The sequence below is a fragment of the Barbus barbus genome (genome assembly GCF_936440315.1).
Source record: "Barbus barbus genome assembly, chromosome: 14".
NCBI lineage: Eukaryota > Metazoa > Chordata > Actinopteri > Cypriniformes > Cyprinidae > Barbus > Barbus barbus.
This window is the reverse complement of record NC_136742.1, coordinates 7,856,378-7,871,974: the sequence shown is the minus strand read 5'-3', so window position 1 is coordinate 7,871,974 and position 15,597 is coordinate 7,856,378. Positions and strand designations below refer to the sequence as shown.

The following is a 15,597-nucleotide window of genomic DNA, read 5'->3' as shown; positions in this document are numbered from 1 at the left end:
TATTCCAGCTAATCCATTATCTAGATCAGCTTGGACCAGTTCATGACCAGCAAGCTGTAACTAGAAACCCAGTAAAACCACTTTCCGTCATGTGCTATAGAATAGCTACAATCTGGATATCACCAAATATCCAGACTCTATATAGGATAGGTCCAGAATCTGTCAACTTTCTTTCTCATGTTCAGCATAAATAGATATTTTGAAGAATGTTGGTAAACAAACAGTTGACGGCAAGCGGGGACCAGAAACTGTGTGGTTATCCACATTCTTCAAAATATCTTTCTTTGTATTTAGCAGAAGGACAAAATTCATGCAGGTTTGGAACAGCTTGAAAATGTGAATTTCTGATGAACTGTCCCTTTTAGGGCTGCAAAACAAAAGTTTATGTTTACATAAAATATACTGTGTATATTTATTATGTATACATAAACAATTTTGTATATATTAAAAAAAATATTTGCATGTATAGACTTGTACAATTATACTATATATAAATATAATTTTTTATCTAAAAATCTAACAGTTTCCTTTAATATAGACGTGTGTGTGTGTGTGTGTGTATTAATATATACATAATAAATAAACAGTACACACACATTTAGTATGTAAACTAGTGCTATCAAACGATTAATCGCAATTAATCGCATTCAAAAGTTTTTGTTTGCGTAATATATGTGTGTGTAGGCCTGCCTATATTTATTATGTATATATAAACACACACACACACACACATGTATATATTTAAGAGAAATATGTTATATTCATATATTAAATATATTTATATATAATATAAATTGCATGAATATAAACATTTTCTAAATATGCACTCTATATGTGTGTATTTAGGCTATATATACATAAATATACAAAGTACACACATAGCCTATATATTATGTAAACAAAAACTTTTATTTTGGATGCGATTTTAATGTACTTGTCAGTTTGCTGTTGAAGCTTGATCATCTCCACTATGATGATGTCATGCAATTGTATTTATGAGCCTTGTTACGTTTGATTAATTTTATTTGTCCCACTTTTCCCGATGTTTGCTGAACCCAGCCTATTTAAAACGTTCGGGTTATTGTAGCTCCATCTTCTGTCTGTAAATGAGCTGTCTGTTTGTACCAATGGGAGGTTCTGAAGATGAAACACGGCTGAGATGTGTTGACTCAACAGGCACATGTGCACCCGTGGTGCTGAAGGAACAGCTCAGAGATGAAACAGTCCTCAGTCCTCAAAGTTTGCGGCTCGCTTCATTCGCTCTGACCATGAAGAGACAAAACATCAGGACCCTCGTCTTAATCATCTGCACTTTCACTTATTTGCTCGTCGGAGCGGCTGTTTTTGACGCTTTAGAGTCCAAGATGGAGATCACCCAAAAGAAGATCCTGGACGATCGGAAGCGAGAGCTAATGGACAAGTATAACTTGAGCAAAGTGAATTTTGACGAGCTGGAGCGGGTCGTGCTGCAGCTGAAGCCGCACAAGGCTGGAGTCCAGTGGAGGTTCGCCGGCTCCTTTTACTTCGCCATCACGGTCATTACCACCATAGGTATGTCACACATTCGTCAAACCTGTTTAATTGCTGTGTTCTGTTCAAGTTCCTCATACAAGACTGTCCAAATACGATTAATCGTATGGTCGCCCATATGTTGTAGGCTACACTAATCTGCGTGTGCGACAGAACAAGGTTGTTTGAGGTCTTTTAATTCATCCAAAGACCAACAGACCAGTGCCTTCATCTGTCCGTTTCTCTCTGCTTCATTGTCTCTGCAATAGGATAAATGGAGTTGACATGTGACCTGCTGTACTTAATCTAAAATGACTTTAAACATTAATTTACTATTCTTGTATAATTTTATACTTGCTTATGTATGGCCTCATATTAATAGAGAGACTGCATTACATTTTGTACTTTTTAGACTATATGCGTTTTATATTGAACAAAAGAAAAGGTGAAAGTTTTTATTTATAAGTAAATAAACAGGGACTAGATAGAGCTACTACAATATATACTTCCTTTGATGCGTTTATGATACATATTTTGTATTGTATATAATACATACATAATTTTTAACTCTTAAAATCATTCTCAACTATACTCAAATAAAACATTTTGCGTTAAATGTAATATTTTTTTTTCTTTAAATAATAACAATACCCCTTGCAACTTACTGTATTCGGTGAGTACTTGTAGTATACTTCAAATCTTCAAAGTATATATATATTTATTTTATTTTTATTTTTTAATTACTTGCTAATATAATATTAATGAAATGAAAGGCCACTTAAGTGCTTTAACAGAAAAAAAACCTCAATGTTTCTTAAAACACTTAAGTACACTTTTAAACCTTTTTAAAAGTTTTATTTGTTATACAGTTTTAATGTTATATTATGCTTTAGGAGTACACTTATTTTGCTGTGTTGACAGACATACTAAAGCACATGTAAGGTTGCAATTTTTAACTGTTAAAACTGTTTGTCAGTACATTCAGTAATAAACGTTAACCGTATCAGAGACAATTGAACTAGTTATGAAAATTGTACTTAAATCCTATTTAAGTGGGTTAAAAGACCTCTTAAGTTAAACTAACTGCATTTATTATACATTTAAACTAGAATACATATTCATTAAATTGCAATTATCATACAATTATGTTTCCTGAACACATTACATTAATATAATAGATTTAAGTATATTATTTTCATAACAAGTGCTCTTTTTTAAGTATGCAAAAGTATACTTCTTTTTCACAAGGGTTCTATAGATTCAGTTTGGATCGACTGTAATGGACCGTAAATCATATTAAAATCTCAACCCATTTTAGGATTCACAAAAACTCAACTTAATTAATTTTTCCATTGTCATGTATGCTGTGTTTGCTCTTATCAGACACATCCATGGTCAGGTCTGTTTCATGTATCTGCTATATAGATCAAGTTACTGTGTACACTTGCCATGAGTAATCTAATCATCAGTTAAGCAACCGGCCTGCCAGCACCTTATTGTCAATGGAGGACACTCTGTAAACAAGGAACTGTTTACAATCTGCGGTCTGTGGTATCAGCTTAGTACACTCAGCTAACCTGATCTATTAGTCTAGTGGAAGTTTCGTCTGTAATTATCAGCCCACAGTTCTGTATTACCAAACAGGACCTTAACCAACAATGATATTGAGGATTGAATATCCAGATGAGGATTCAATCAATACTATCTTGGAAATTTGGTTACATCCTTCTTGTCACCAGGCTGGTTTAGTTAGCATGGTGACCAGATCGATTGATTTAAAGATGGGAAGATTTTATGGCAAGTAACTCACTCACATACTCTATATAGCTAAAAAGATCATTTGAAAGCTTTTAAAGCTTTTTTGCGACATTTCTGCAAAATTATATTATGTTGCTTTGAATTGAATTGTCGAGTGAGTGCTGCTAAAAGTGTGTTACATTTTCTCCAAAAGAAATGAATGTGAATTTGGCCATTTTTATTATGTTGTTTGTTGTACGTGAATTAAATTTCCAGTCAGTAGAACATTTGAAAATACTACTTACAGTAAACCCAACCCTAAACCAAAATGATAGTGTTAACAAAAGCAAATGTGAAATAAAAAAGCATCATATCATTTTAGCTTGCCTAAACAAGTCTTTGAGGTCTTTTATCATAATTTGTGTTTTGCTGGACTCAAGCTCTCTCAGGTTCAGTGCTGTACCAGGTGAGCCACCGAGCAAGTTTACTAAGCCATACATATGGAGCTGGTTATGTCATGCAAACATCAAAATCAGTATTAGTTTACAAATCATACATTATGGTGAAAGTGTTTTGAGGTTATAACATAGTATTGTGCAAGGAACCATGTGAAAATAAGCGTTTATTAATTAATAATCTGCCCCTGTAATAATTTTTATTAAAGGAAAATTGCCTCTAGTGTTGATTTCAGCTGGAAACTGCAGTGAATTTTATGTATAGGCAAGTTTTTTTGGAAAATTTTAGGTAGACGCATGTTTTTCCAATGAGCCTATTATTAAATTGCATTATATCATTACACTTTACACAAATTATTGGTTGTCGTAACATAGTTTAGGCAGCATATCATAAGCCCATTTTGTAGGACTTGGTGTGCATTTAAACTTCTTTCAGTCAATTGGATGTGCATTCTTTCATGTTTGTATAGACGTTTCCGATAGGATTTTTGATGAACCCAAAATCAGCCTAATTATACAGGGCTTTCATAATGCAACCCACCAGCTAGTCAATTTTGAAATATGCAGTTGATTGATTTCAAAATACTGTTTTAAACTTAATAGTCAATTAATAGCATAACTCTTGAAAATTTGAAAATATAAGTTGTTCAGCACAGATTTTGAGGGGATTTTAATTCCAAAATATTAGAATAATCTGCTTCCTAGAATTTATGCTCAGAACGTTGACGTGAAAGATGTGGGATCAATACAGTTCCAGGGTCCGGCGACAGTCCAGCGGGACACGAGCGCTTCTTCTGCCCTCCTCTGCGGGGAAGGAGTGTTTTGAATGGAAAGAATGTGAACTGAAAAAACAAATACCCTCCTGGCCAGCAGAGCTGCAGGTCATACATCAGTTGGAATCTGTGGCTTTTTGCACTTTATACATTTCAGGCAACTTTTCACATAGTGAATCTGTTGATCAGCTTGACAGCTCTAGTGTCCTAGCTGATGTCCCAAAAGGGCTATGAAGGTGCTATCAAGGCCTTGTATTTGCAGCATGTGATTCTTTTTTTTTTATATGCCACTTTACCCAAAGCATATTTGCAGTCCACCAGCCAGCTGGATAGACCATTTTATGACACCCATGGTGCAAAGATACACTTATAAAGGAAGTTATACAGAGATTACAACATGCAATGCACTGCATATCCTGCCCTAAAACTAACAGAAAAAATCATTATTTCCTGGTATTATGTACAAAATCCAGTGTGTCTAAACGGCAAGATAAAAATTTTACACTTAATTTAGTTTTACCTGCTGTCAAATCCATCAATATTTCATTCAATGAATGGGATACTTGATATCTGAGAAAGATTAGTTTAAGCACATGGCCTTGGGATGTTGTTGGCATGACTTTCTGCAGTACAATTATGCTTACGTATATTGTATATGTGGATACATTTTCATCCAGTGTGATGCATGGCAGGTTGCCCAGTAGTGACAGCATCACTGGTGTTTTGCAAGGACATTCACCATCAGTCATCATGAAAGACAGCTATGATCTTCTATCGCCCCATAACCATAAATATAGTTATATTACACTCTGTAAAGCTCACTGTAAAGCAGCTTTGAAATAATCTATATTGTATAACGTACTATACAAATAAACCTTGACTTGATGCTCTTAGAAAAAAAAGATGTCACTCGGGTGGTACCTTTTTGACAGGTACAAATAAGTATCATTAAGGTACTAATATCTACACTTTGGGTACTAAAATGTACATTTAAGGTACTTCTTATGCACCCTTAAGGAATCAATAAGTTACAAATGTGTTCCTTTTTAAATGGTACTGCCCTAGTGACTGCTGTGTACCTTTTTTTTTTCCTGAGAGTATTATATTATATTATTCATGTCAATATGTTTCAGTCAGAATAAAATAAAGCATACATTATAAAAATTATTGTTCAAAGTTAACAAAAATAAACAATGTTTATTGGAGTATGTTTTACAAAAAATAAAATGTCACATTTAATTCAGTGCGTTACGTGCCATTTCTTTGTAATTGTGGAATTTAACAATTTCTGATATTCTATTTTTTTTTTTTTTTTTTTTCTATACATTTGTATGTTTGTTTTTTTCAATGTAGGACGTTTGGAAAAGGACATAAATTGACAAGTTGGAAGACATGAAGTGTGACGCAAAATAAATTTACACTACCTTTTAAAAGATTTATGTATTTATTTATTTTTTATTAATTATTTAGCATTAACCTGGGCAAAGATGACAGTAGACTTTTACATTGTTAAAAAATTATATAACAAATTTCTCAAGTAAATGACATTCGTGATCACGAACTTTCAATTCATCAAAGATTTTTAAAAAAAATTAAGCAGCAAAAACTGTTTTCAATATCGATAATATGTTTCTTGATCAGCAAATCGGCATATTATAATGATTTCTGAAGGATCAAGTGACACTGAAGCCTGGAGTAATGATGCTGAAAATTCAGCTTTGCATCACAGGAATACATTACATTACAAAACATATTAAAATAGAAAATATATTTTAAATAGTAAAAATATTGAGCAACATTACTGCTTTTGTTATAGATAAAAAAATAAATGCAGCCTTGGTTGACATAAGAAACCTGTATTTATGAAAATGTATCTAAAATAATAACAATTATTTTAAAAAGAATGAAAATGTAGTAATACTACAGTGAGGGAAAAAATATTTGACCCCTGCTGATTTTGTACATTTGTCCACTGACAAAGAAATGATCAGTCTATAATTTTAATGGTTTATTTGAACAGTGAGAGACAGAATAACAACAAAACAATCCAGAAAAACGCATTTCAAAAAAGTTATATTGATTTGCATTTTAATTAGTAAAATAAGTATTTGACCCCTTCGTAAAACATGACTTAGTGCTTGGTGGCAAAACCCTTGTTGTCAGTCACAGAGGTCAGACGTGTCTTGTAGTTGGCCACCAGGTTTGCACACATCTCAGGAGGGATTTTATCCCTCTCCTCTGCAGATCCTCTTCAAGTCATTAAGGTTTCGAGGCTGACGTTTGGTAACTCGAGCCTTCAACTCCCTCCACAGATTTTCTATGGGATTATGGTCTGGAGACTGGCTAGACCACTCCAGGACCTTAATGTGCTTCTTCTTGAGCCACTCCTTTGTTGCCTTGGCCGTGTGTTTTGGGTCATTGTCATGCTGGAATACCCATCCATGACCCACTTTCAATGCCCTGGCAGGCTTCAATGCCCTGACCCTGATGGTACATGTCCCAGTCCATCGTCCCTTTGATGCGGTGCAGTTGTCCTGTCCCCTTAGCAGAAAAACACCCCCAAAGCATAATGTCTCCACCTCCATGTTTGATGGTGTTCTTGGGATCATAGGCAGCATTCTTCCTCCTCCAAACACGGCAAGGATTTCAGTCCTTCACAGCGTAGTGTGTTACCAATTGTTTTCTTGGTGACTATGGTCCCAGCTGCCTTGAGATCATTGACAAGATCCTCCCGTGTAGTTCTGGGCTGATTCCTCACCGTTGTCATGATCATTGAAACTCCACGAAGTGAGATCCTGCATGGAGCCCCAGACCGAGAGAGATTGACAGTTATTTTGTGTTTCTTCTATTTGCGAAGAATCGCACCAACTGTTGTCACCTTCTCAGCAAGCTGCTTGGTGATGGTCTTGTAGCCCATTCCAGCCTTGTGTAGGTCTACAATCTTGTCCCTGACATTCTTGGACAGCTCTTTGGTCTTGGCCATGGTGGAGAGTTTGGAATCTGATTGATTGATTGCTTCTGTGGACAGGTTGTCTTTTATACAGATAACAAACTTGAGATTAGGAGCACTCGCTTTAAGAGTGTGCTTCTCTCAGCTCCTTACCTGTATAAAAGACACCTGGGTGCCAGAAATCTTGCTGATTGATAGGGGATCAAATATTTATTTCACTCATTAAAATGCAAATCAATTTATAACTTTACTGAAATGCGTTTTTCTGGATTGTTTTGTTGTTATTCTGTCTCTCACTGTTCAAATAAACCTACCATTAAAATTAAAGACTGATCATTTCTTTGTCAGTGGGCAAATGTACAAAATCAGCAGGGGATCAAATACATTTTTCCCTCACTGTATATCAAAGAAGGGAATATGACATTTATTATCAAGTAACTAAATGCTGTCTTACGTAAGAGAGAAAACCAAATAGCATTATATAATCACACGACTCTGCAGCACTGGTTTGCCATCTCGATTTTCAAGAAGATGTGAAAGATTCAAAGTGACAGCAGCAGGACATCTGACCGGAGTCTGTCAACCCCCAAAACACAGCTACAGTTACATATAGTCTACTAAACATAACGCCTCAGCATGTGTGCACACACAAATATAAATAATCATGTATATAAATAAACATATGGGTTTTTATTTCTTCATACATTCTAAAACATCTTTGGAGGGTCCTATAAAGCAGTTTTATATGTGCCATAGGATAATCTGATTATTAATAATTTAATTAATCCTCGATGTAGGACTGGTGAGCTGACAGTGATGTCATTCTAATAAAGGTGGATGCGTCCCAGATCAGCCTTTGATCTGCATTTAACAAACACACACACACTTAGGTACATATATATTACATTTTGTCCCTTATATTTATTATTATCACTCCTTATGCTTGTCCCTTAATATAGTTTATATTGTAATTTAACCAATGGCGAACATCTTTAATCCTCAATTTCGCACCATCCCTTCCCCCAAACTCTCACACCTTCTCTAAGTATTTAATCCCCAACCCCTTTATAATATGTGTTCAACTACTGAATGGATTTGCAGTGACTGCAGAACATTTGATGACAATAATTCAGAAAAAAAGGAGTTATTTTAGGAGATGTAAGCTGAATGGATGAAGAGAAGCAGAGACATGAGAATAAGCTCTAAACATCAGCCTGTACGTACAGATGGCTCAACTGCGCCGCTTTCAAAGAAATAATTCATGCTGCTTCTATAATAAGAGCAACTGGACTCCATCAAAGTGCAATGCAAAAACAATTACAGATGATCAAGCAAGATGAATCTCAATTAAAGAATTTTAGCAGGGATAGTAGGGATATTGTTGTACTTACAGTGCAATTTCATCCCAAACATTAATATTTTAGCAAACACGATTTAGAATTTGAACACTGGATTCCTATGGAGAGGCTCACGCATATCCCTTAAAGGAATAGTTCATACAAAAATAAAGATTTGCCAAAAACGTACTCACCCTCAGGTCATCCAAGATGTAGATGAGGTTGTTTCTTCATCTGAACAGATTTGGAAAAATGTAGCATTACATCACTCGCTCACCATTAGAGTGAATGGGTACCGTCAGAATGAGAGTCCGAACAACTGATAAAAACATCACAATAATCTACAAGTAATCCATACCACTCCAGTCCATCACATAATGTCAAAAGCAGTGTGTTTGTAATAAACAAATAAATCAATAAAACATTTTTAAATTAAAACCATTGAGTCCTTTATTCATAATATTGCTTTTTCCAGTGAAAATTCATCCTGTCTGAATCAGGAGCGATATATGCACAGATCAAACACTGTTTACCAGTGAAAACAGTCCTAAACAGTTCTAAACAAATATGTCAGTGCATTTGTTTTTTAGAGGACAACAGGGGATGGACTTTTTCACTGCAGGAAGTGTTCTTATGATTATGGACCCCTATTTTGGCTATAAACAACCCTTAATGATGGATTTGTTTCTTACAAACATGCAGATTTTCACTTCACAAGACATTAATTGGAGGACAGTTTTTGGATAAACTATTCCTTAAAAAAAAAAAAAAAAAACGTTTCTGTTAAATATGTCATTATTTGTCTAGCTTCTGCAATTTTGTAAAGCTGTCGTCCAAGCACAAGTGCTAAATAAAACGTATGGTGCTCGTGAACATCTTTAACTACAGGCATAACCTGTGATAAGCAAGTTATTTGCATAATATATTCAGTATTTGGCCTGTTTAAGACAAATCTCCATAAATATTCTTTTGTCTCTGTTACACAATTACTTACACCAGTTTGCTCCATCAACATTCTTTCATCACATTTATATATTTGAAACATTAATCATTATTAATTTAATCATTGCAGTTAACACATACAGCTCCCTTTAAATGTAAAATATAAAGTGCATACAGCATACCTACAGTATACACTGAACATGGCAGATTTCTTTCTCGCATAAAAACACTGACTATATTTCTCAAAATACATCTATTAAACACATTGAACACTGAACTCTATGAAACCCCAATAACTAAACATTATGTTAAATACAAATACACTTTATGGCTTTAATCTCACTTTATTTATTGATTTTGCCACTAAATGGTTCAATCAGCAAATTACTTTAGTTATGCTTCAATGTTGTTTATAATAAAAAATAATAAAAGTTACAGTTGTATCAATCACACTGAAAACAATAATATGTCAAGTATGTTTGAGTTTATTATGTAACAACTCTATATTAATCAAATTTATTTTAGAATACACTACAAAACTATATACATGGACAACCTCCCTTTCTATCCTATTGTACCTTTTATTGCTTGTATGAGTGATTAAGCATATTTTGTCAGTTAGTGTATACTTTAAATGAGCTTGTCACTGGGAATTCCTTAAAGAAACATGTCAGGCCTGACATGGTTTACTCTTGGACTAGAACATGTTACTTGTTACTTGAACTTTACAACATCGACAGTTACTGAACTGACTAGATCTGAATTATGACACTGTTGTCGTCTGTGCTGCTTTATAATTACATTTCATTTGTTTTGATGAACTTTGCAACACTGACACTGTTACTGAACTGAATCAATATTAAATTAAACTAAATAATGGCACTATGATCTTCGTTAGTGCTGCTTTACAGCTAAAATTGATGGATTCTGCAACATTAACACTTACTTGCTGTTATTTTCTATTACTCTGAAGCTGCTTTGAAACAATCTGTATTGTATAAATTCCCCCAAAGGACATTCTGTAAGTGACTTTGCAAGTACTTGTCAACTTATTCTACTAATCCCAACCTAGCAATCTACTAATACTCTACTAATAATTAAGCAAGTTAATATGTAGTTGCAAAGTTACTTAGCCAACAGAATGCCTAAAGGGACCAAAATTAGCCAGTAAAGGTGCAGTAAGTGATTTCTGAGAAAGGCTGTTGATATTTGAAATCACCAAAACAAACATGCCCTTACCTAAAAGGATCAAACCCCTATCTTGATAGCTCTGCCCCCAAATTCACAAATATGCTATGCAACTCAGGAATCTCCCCCGTCATGTGAGGACACGCCCCTTACTGGTGATTGGCTACAAGTTTGTTTTGGTACTCGGTCTGTTCCACTATCAACAGTGTTCTATTGCCAATTACATTTTATTACAATCAAATTGGTTGATTCTGATACCGGATGCAGATTTTTAACATTTTTCTTTAAGCAAATTTATTTATTGTTTATTTGCTTATTTTTGTTTAAGTGGCCTTAAACAAAAATATCTAGCCATTTAAAATTAGCAGCAACCACTGCATTTGAATCACGATCCAAACAAAGATGCTACACATGTTGTATGAGTAGCTGTTTTTTTTATTTTTTATTAAATTGTACAATATCAAGACTCAAAGAAAACCGAATGGTCTTCCTCTAGATTTGTGAAATTATGCTACAAAAGACACTAGCCATATGCCACAGCTATATCACCCTGCAGCCCAAGACCGGCTGCCCACTAAAGCTAAGCAGGGTTGAGCCTGGTCAGTACCTGGATGGGAGACCTCCTGGGAAAACTAGGTTGCTGTTGGAAGAGGTGTTAGTGAGGCCAGCAGGGGGTGCTCACCCTGCAGTCTGTGTGGGTCCTAACGCCCCGGTATAGTGACGGGGACACTATACTGTCAAAAAGCACCGTCTTTCGGATGAGACGTTAAACCGAGGTCCAGACTCTCTGTGGTCATTAAAAATCCCATGGCACTTCTCGTAAAGAGTAGGGGTGTAACCCCGGTGTCCTGGCCAAATTCCCTCTACTGGCCCTTGTCTATCATGGCCTCCTAATAATCCCTATACACTTGATTTTACTCTCTCCTCTCCACCTGTAGCTGGTGTGTGGTGAGCGCACTGGTGCCGTTGTACTGTGGCTGCCGTCGCATCATCCAAGTGGATGCTGCACACTGGTGGTGGTTGAGGAAAGACCCCCCCACATGATTGTAAAGTGCTTTGGGTGTACAGCAATACACAATAAAGTGCTATATAAATGCATCATTCATCATTCATTCATTCACTAGGGCTGTGTATTAGCAAGAATCTGGGGATACGATACGTATCACGATACAGGGGTTGCGATACGATATGTTGCGATACTGTAAGTAAGATGATATATTGGTATATTCTTATTTTATGAATAGGATATATTTTTAGGAAAGCTGTCATTAAGAACACACCACCATATGCAAACCTTAATAAAAAATAAATAAATAAATACTAATTATTTAACCAGAACACAGTGGGATCTGCATTTGCAATAACCAGACCCTACCGCCCGCCGCGTCCCACGTCCCACGTTGAGGCTCTTCACACAGGACACGGCAAGCGGCGGAACCGAGGTGGCGCCCGCTCCGGGGCGGACATTACCACAAAAGCCCAAATGATGCCACACTTCACCTTTGAAGCTCACGCTACACCGAAACGGGAACTGGAACAATTCTTTCATCCTCTATTACTGGCATCAAACTATATTAACGCAAACATTAGTGGCGTTCCCTAATGTTAGTATTTCCTGTCACTGTTTAAGTTCAAAGATGAAGACTACTATCTAGTGGTCAGGATATGAATTCAAAACAAAACAACTGCCATGAATCTTGTATGATTTTTTTTTTAAATATTGATATTCCAGCTTTGAGAATCGATACAGTATCAGCAAACAAAATATTGTGATACTCACGTGTATCGATATTTTCTTACACCCCTAAAAGACAGCTGCACAAAACAAAAACAGCACACAGATTAAATGAAAATGTAAATTCACTCTCTGACAGTAGGTGGCACTTATGGAAAAGCAGTGATATAGCATTTCCTACAGTGTTTCCACTGCAAACAAAGCAGCTGCTTATGAACACTATTTTATATAAGGAAAAGATATGCCATCAAAACTTTTCTGAAGACAGTCAGTTCCCTTCAGTGGTTCATTCATACATTCCCACCATCCCCAATTCAATATTTATATTTTTCTTTCCATATTTTGTGCATCGTGAACAGTGAGTTTGCTCTGCTTGTACAGTATTTTCTCCTCTTTGTGACCGTCTTCAGCACCTCTGGCCTCTGTTAACGTCCTGTATACAGACTTCATAATATTTCCACACAAATTACATTTTTGCAAAAGATTGCAATGCAGTTTGTGTGCATTTCCAGGATAGAGATCGGGCAAATTAAAAATAAAGAATGGGTGGTCACCGATCGTACATTGGACCAAAAACCTGGTTCCAAAGTTGTGACCAGTCGACTGGTGCATCTCTACAAATTATGAGATTGATTATTGACAACACTAAAAATAACGAGTTACGTCCATTATATTTTCTAGGATATGGTCATGCGGCCCCCAGCACGGATGGTGGGAAGGTGTTCTGCATGTTCTACGCTCTCCTGGGGATCCCCCTCACCCTGGTGATGTTCCAGAGTCTGGGTGAACGCATCAACACCTTTGTCAAGTACCTGTTGCACCGTCTTAAAAAGTGTTTTGGCCTTAGGAAAACCGAGGTCTCGATGGCCAACATGGTGTGCATTGGCTTAATATCCTGCATGAGCACCTTGTGCGTGGGAGCAGCAGCTTTCTCCCGCTATGAGGACTGGAGCTTCTTCCACGCGTACTATTACTGCTTCATAACCCTCACCACCATTGGTTTTGGGGACTATGTAGCCCTGCAGAAGGATAATGCATTACAAACCAACCCCCAGTACGTCGCGTTTAGCTTCATGTACATCCTCACAGGACTCACGGTCATCGGCGCCTTCCTGAACCTGGTGGTTCTGCGTTTCATGACCATGAACGCTGAGGATGAACGGCGCGATGCCGAACAGCGTACGTTGCTGTCCCGAAACAGGCAGACCGGCGGCACCGGAACCAACCACTGCATGTCCGACCCGCCGTCTTCATCCGCTGCGGGCCATGGAGGAGGCTCCAGGAAAGGGTTGTGTAACGTCTACGCCGAAGTTCTTCATTTCCAGTCCATGTGCTCTTGTCTCTGGTACAAAAGCCAGGAGAAGATGCACTACTCGATTCCCATGATTATCTCCCACGATCTGTCGACTTCAGACACCTACATGGAGCACAGCGAGGCCTCCGACGCCCTACACTCCAACGGCTGCGCGTGCAGTGCCTTGCAGGAGCACTCGGCCACCAGTTCGGTGTACACGGGTCTGCTCAGCCCAGCACATTACCAAAGACTCTCCAAACGCCGTAGCTCCATCTAGAGGGCTGGAGGATGTATTGCATGTGAATCTCTTTCGCCTTATGGAACCAAACCACTGTTATACTTGAGGTTAAAAAAACGCTGCTTCTAAGCTGCTCAGATCCTCTGTCAGTAGAATATATGTAATGTAGTGATAGACGGGCAGGGCAACCTGTCAGCAGGTGCTGCTTGAGGACCGGTGACGTAGCAGCGTGCAATAAAAACAGGGTAAAGCCTGTATTATTTGATGTTCACTTTGAGGATTTCGAAAAAAGACAAAACTCAAACTGCTAGCTCTTCACTGAGCTCAAGGGTAAATAGAAACAAAGGCAGGTCTTTCAAAACCAACAAGTCCCAAAGTGTCAGCCTCATCTGGTTTCGATTTGAATAGATAGTTCTTGTGATGCAACCGTTTCTACAGTGAATATTTTATCTTTGCAGGAGTTATCATAGTAATTAAACAAATAAAATATTAAAAAATAAATTATTTTATATGTGAACTTTGCTAATGATTAGCATAGACCTTAGTCAGGGAAGTGCAATATTTAATTTCTGATAGGAATAGAGTGCTGCAGTGATGACATATTTTTTGTAGGCCAACCCGAAGCTTAGCTAGTTTCCTCGAAATTTTGTTAAACATGATAATCTTCACAAATTAATAAAAATTTTATTAATTTTGAGGCCTAAATATCCTCACCAGAAGTAAAAAGCTAAATGTAGGCTACGAATGAACTAAATACTTAACGTCACCACCAATTAGTGTCCGATTTCTTTATTTAAAAAAATATTTTCCTTAAAAGTATACTTCGTTTTTGTATGCGTACGCTAGCGTTTTTTAAAATCTTTTAAACCAAAGCTGAGCTGTCTCATACCCTCTCGCTCACAAGCGCTTGTCACGAGCGTTTGTTGTTGCAATCTCTGCTATTTTGTTGTCGTTGTCCGTCTCGGCGCGGGCCCGGGACAGTGTCGCCACCATGTGGAAAAACCGATTACTGCAAAATAATTTCAGTGCACATGTGCGACCTGAGCTTACAAAGTATGCACGGTTACAAAAATGGGGTGGTGCACGTACTGTTCTGATGACGCAATTCGTGTCACGTGCACTGTGCGCTGTCCCTCGCATACGCGTAAAAAGTGAAGTGTACTTTGGGCTTTACTGATGTAGTTTATGTCTTAGAATAAAATGTGAAATGATCTTAACCACAGACCATATTTCAGACATTTAACCAAAAACCTGTTTACAAAAACATATTGTCTTCTTTAGAACCATGGAACAGGAAGTGCTAAAAACTTAATTTACAGGTTTTGGCCTACAAAAATATGTCATCCCTTCAGCAATCTATGAAAACCAGGCTGTGAGGAATAGAAGTACTGTGTGCCCAGTGAATTGTAATGCTGTTGAACAACATGCATGGTCGCTGA

At 36.9% G+C, this 15,597-nt stretch overlaps 1 protein-coding gene across 1 annotated transcript; it reads left to right on the top strand.

The window, feature by feature from the left end:
• Nucleotides 1–1,268: 1,268 nt before the first annotated feature.
• LOC306880427 (potassium channel subfamily K member 3-like) lies at nucleotides 1,269–14,197 on the top strand (the record flags this gene model as incomplete). The annotated part of the gene is made up of 2 exons (XM_079433923.1): nucleotides 1,269–1,551; nucleotides 13,308–14,197. 2 exons carry the CDS (start codon nucleotides 1,269–1,271, stop codon nucleotides 14,195–14,197), a joined length of 1,173 nt encoding a protein of 390 aa, XP_079290049.1.
• Nucleotides 14,198–15,597: the final 1,400 nt, after the last annotated feature.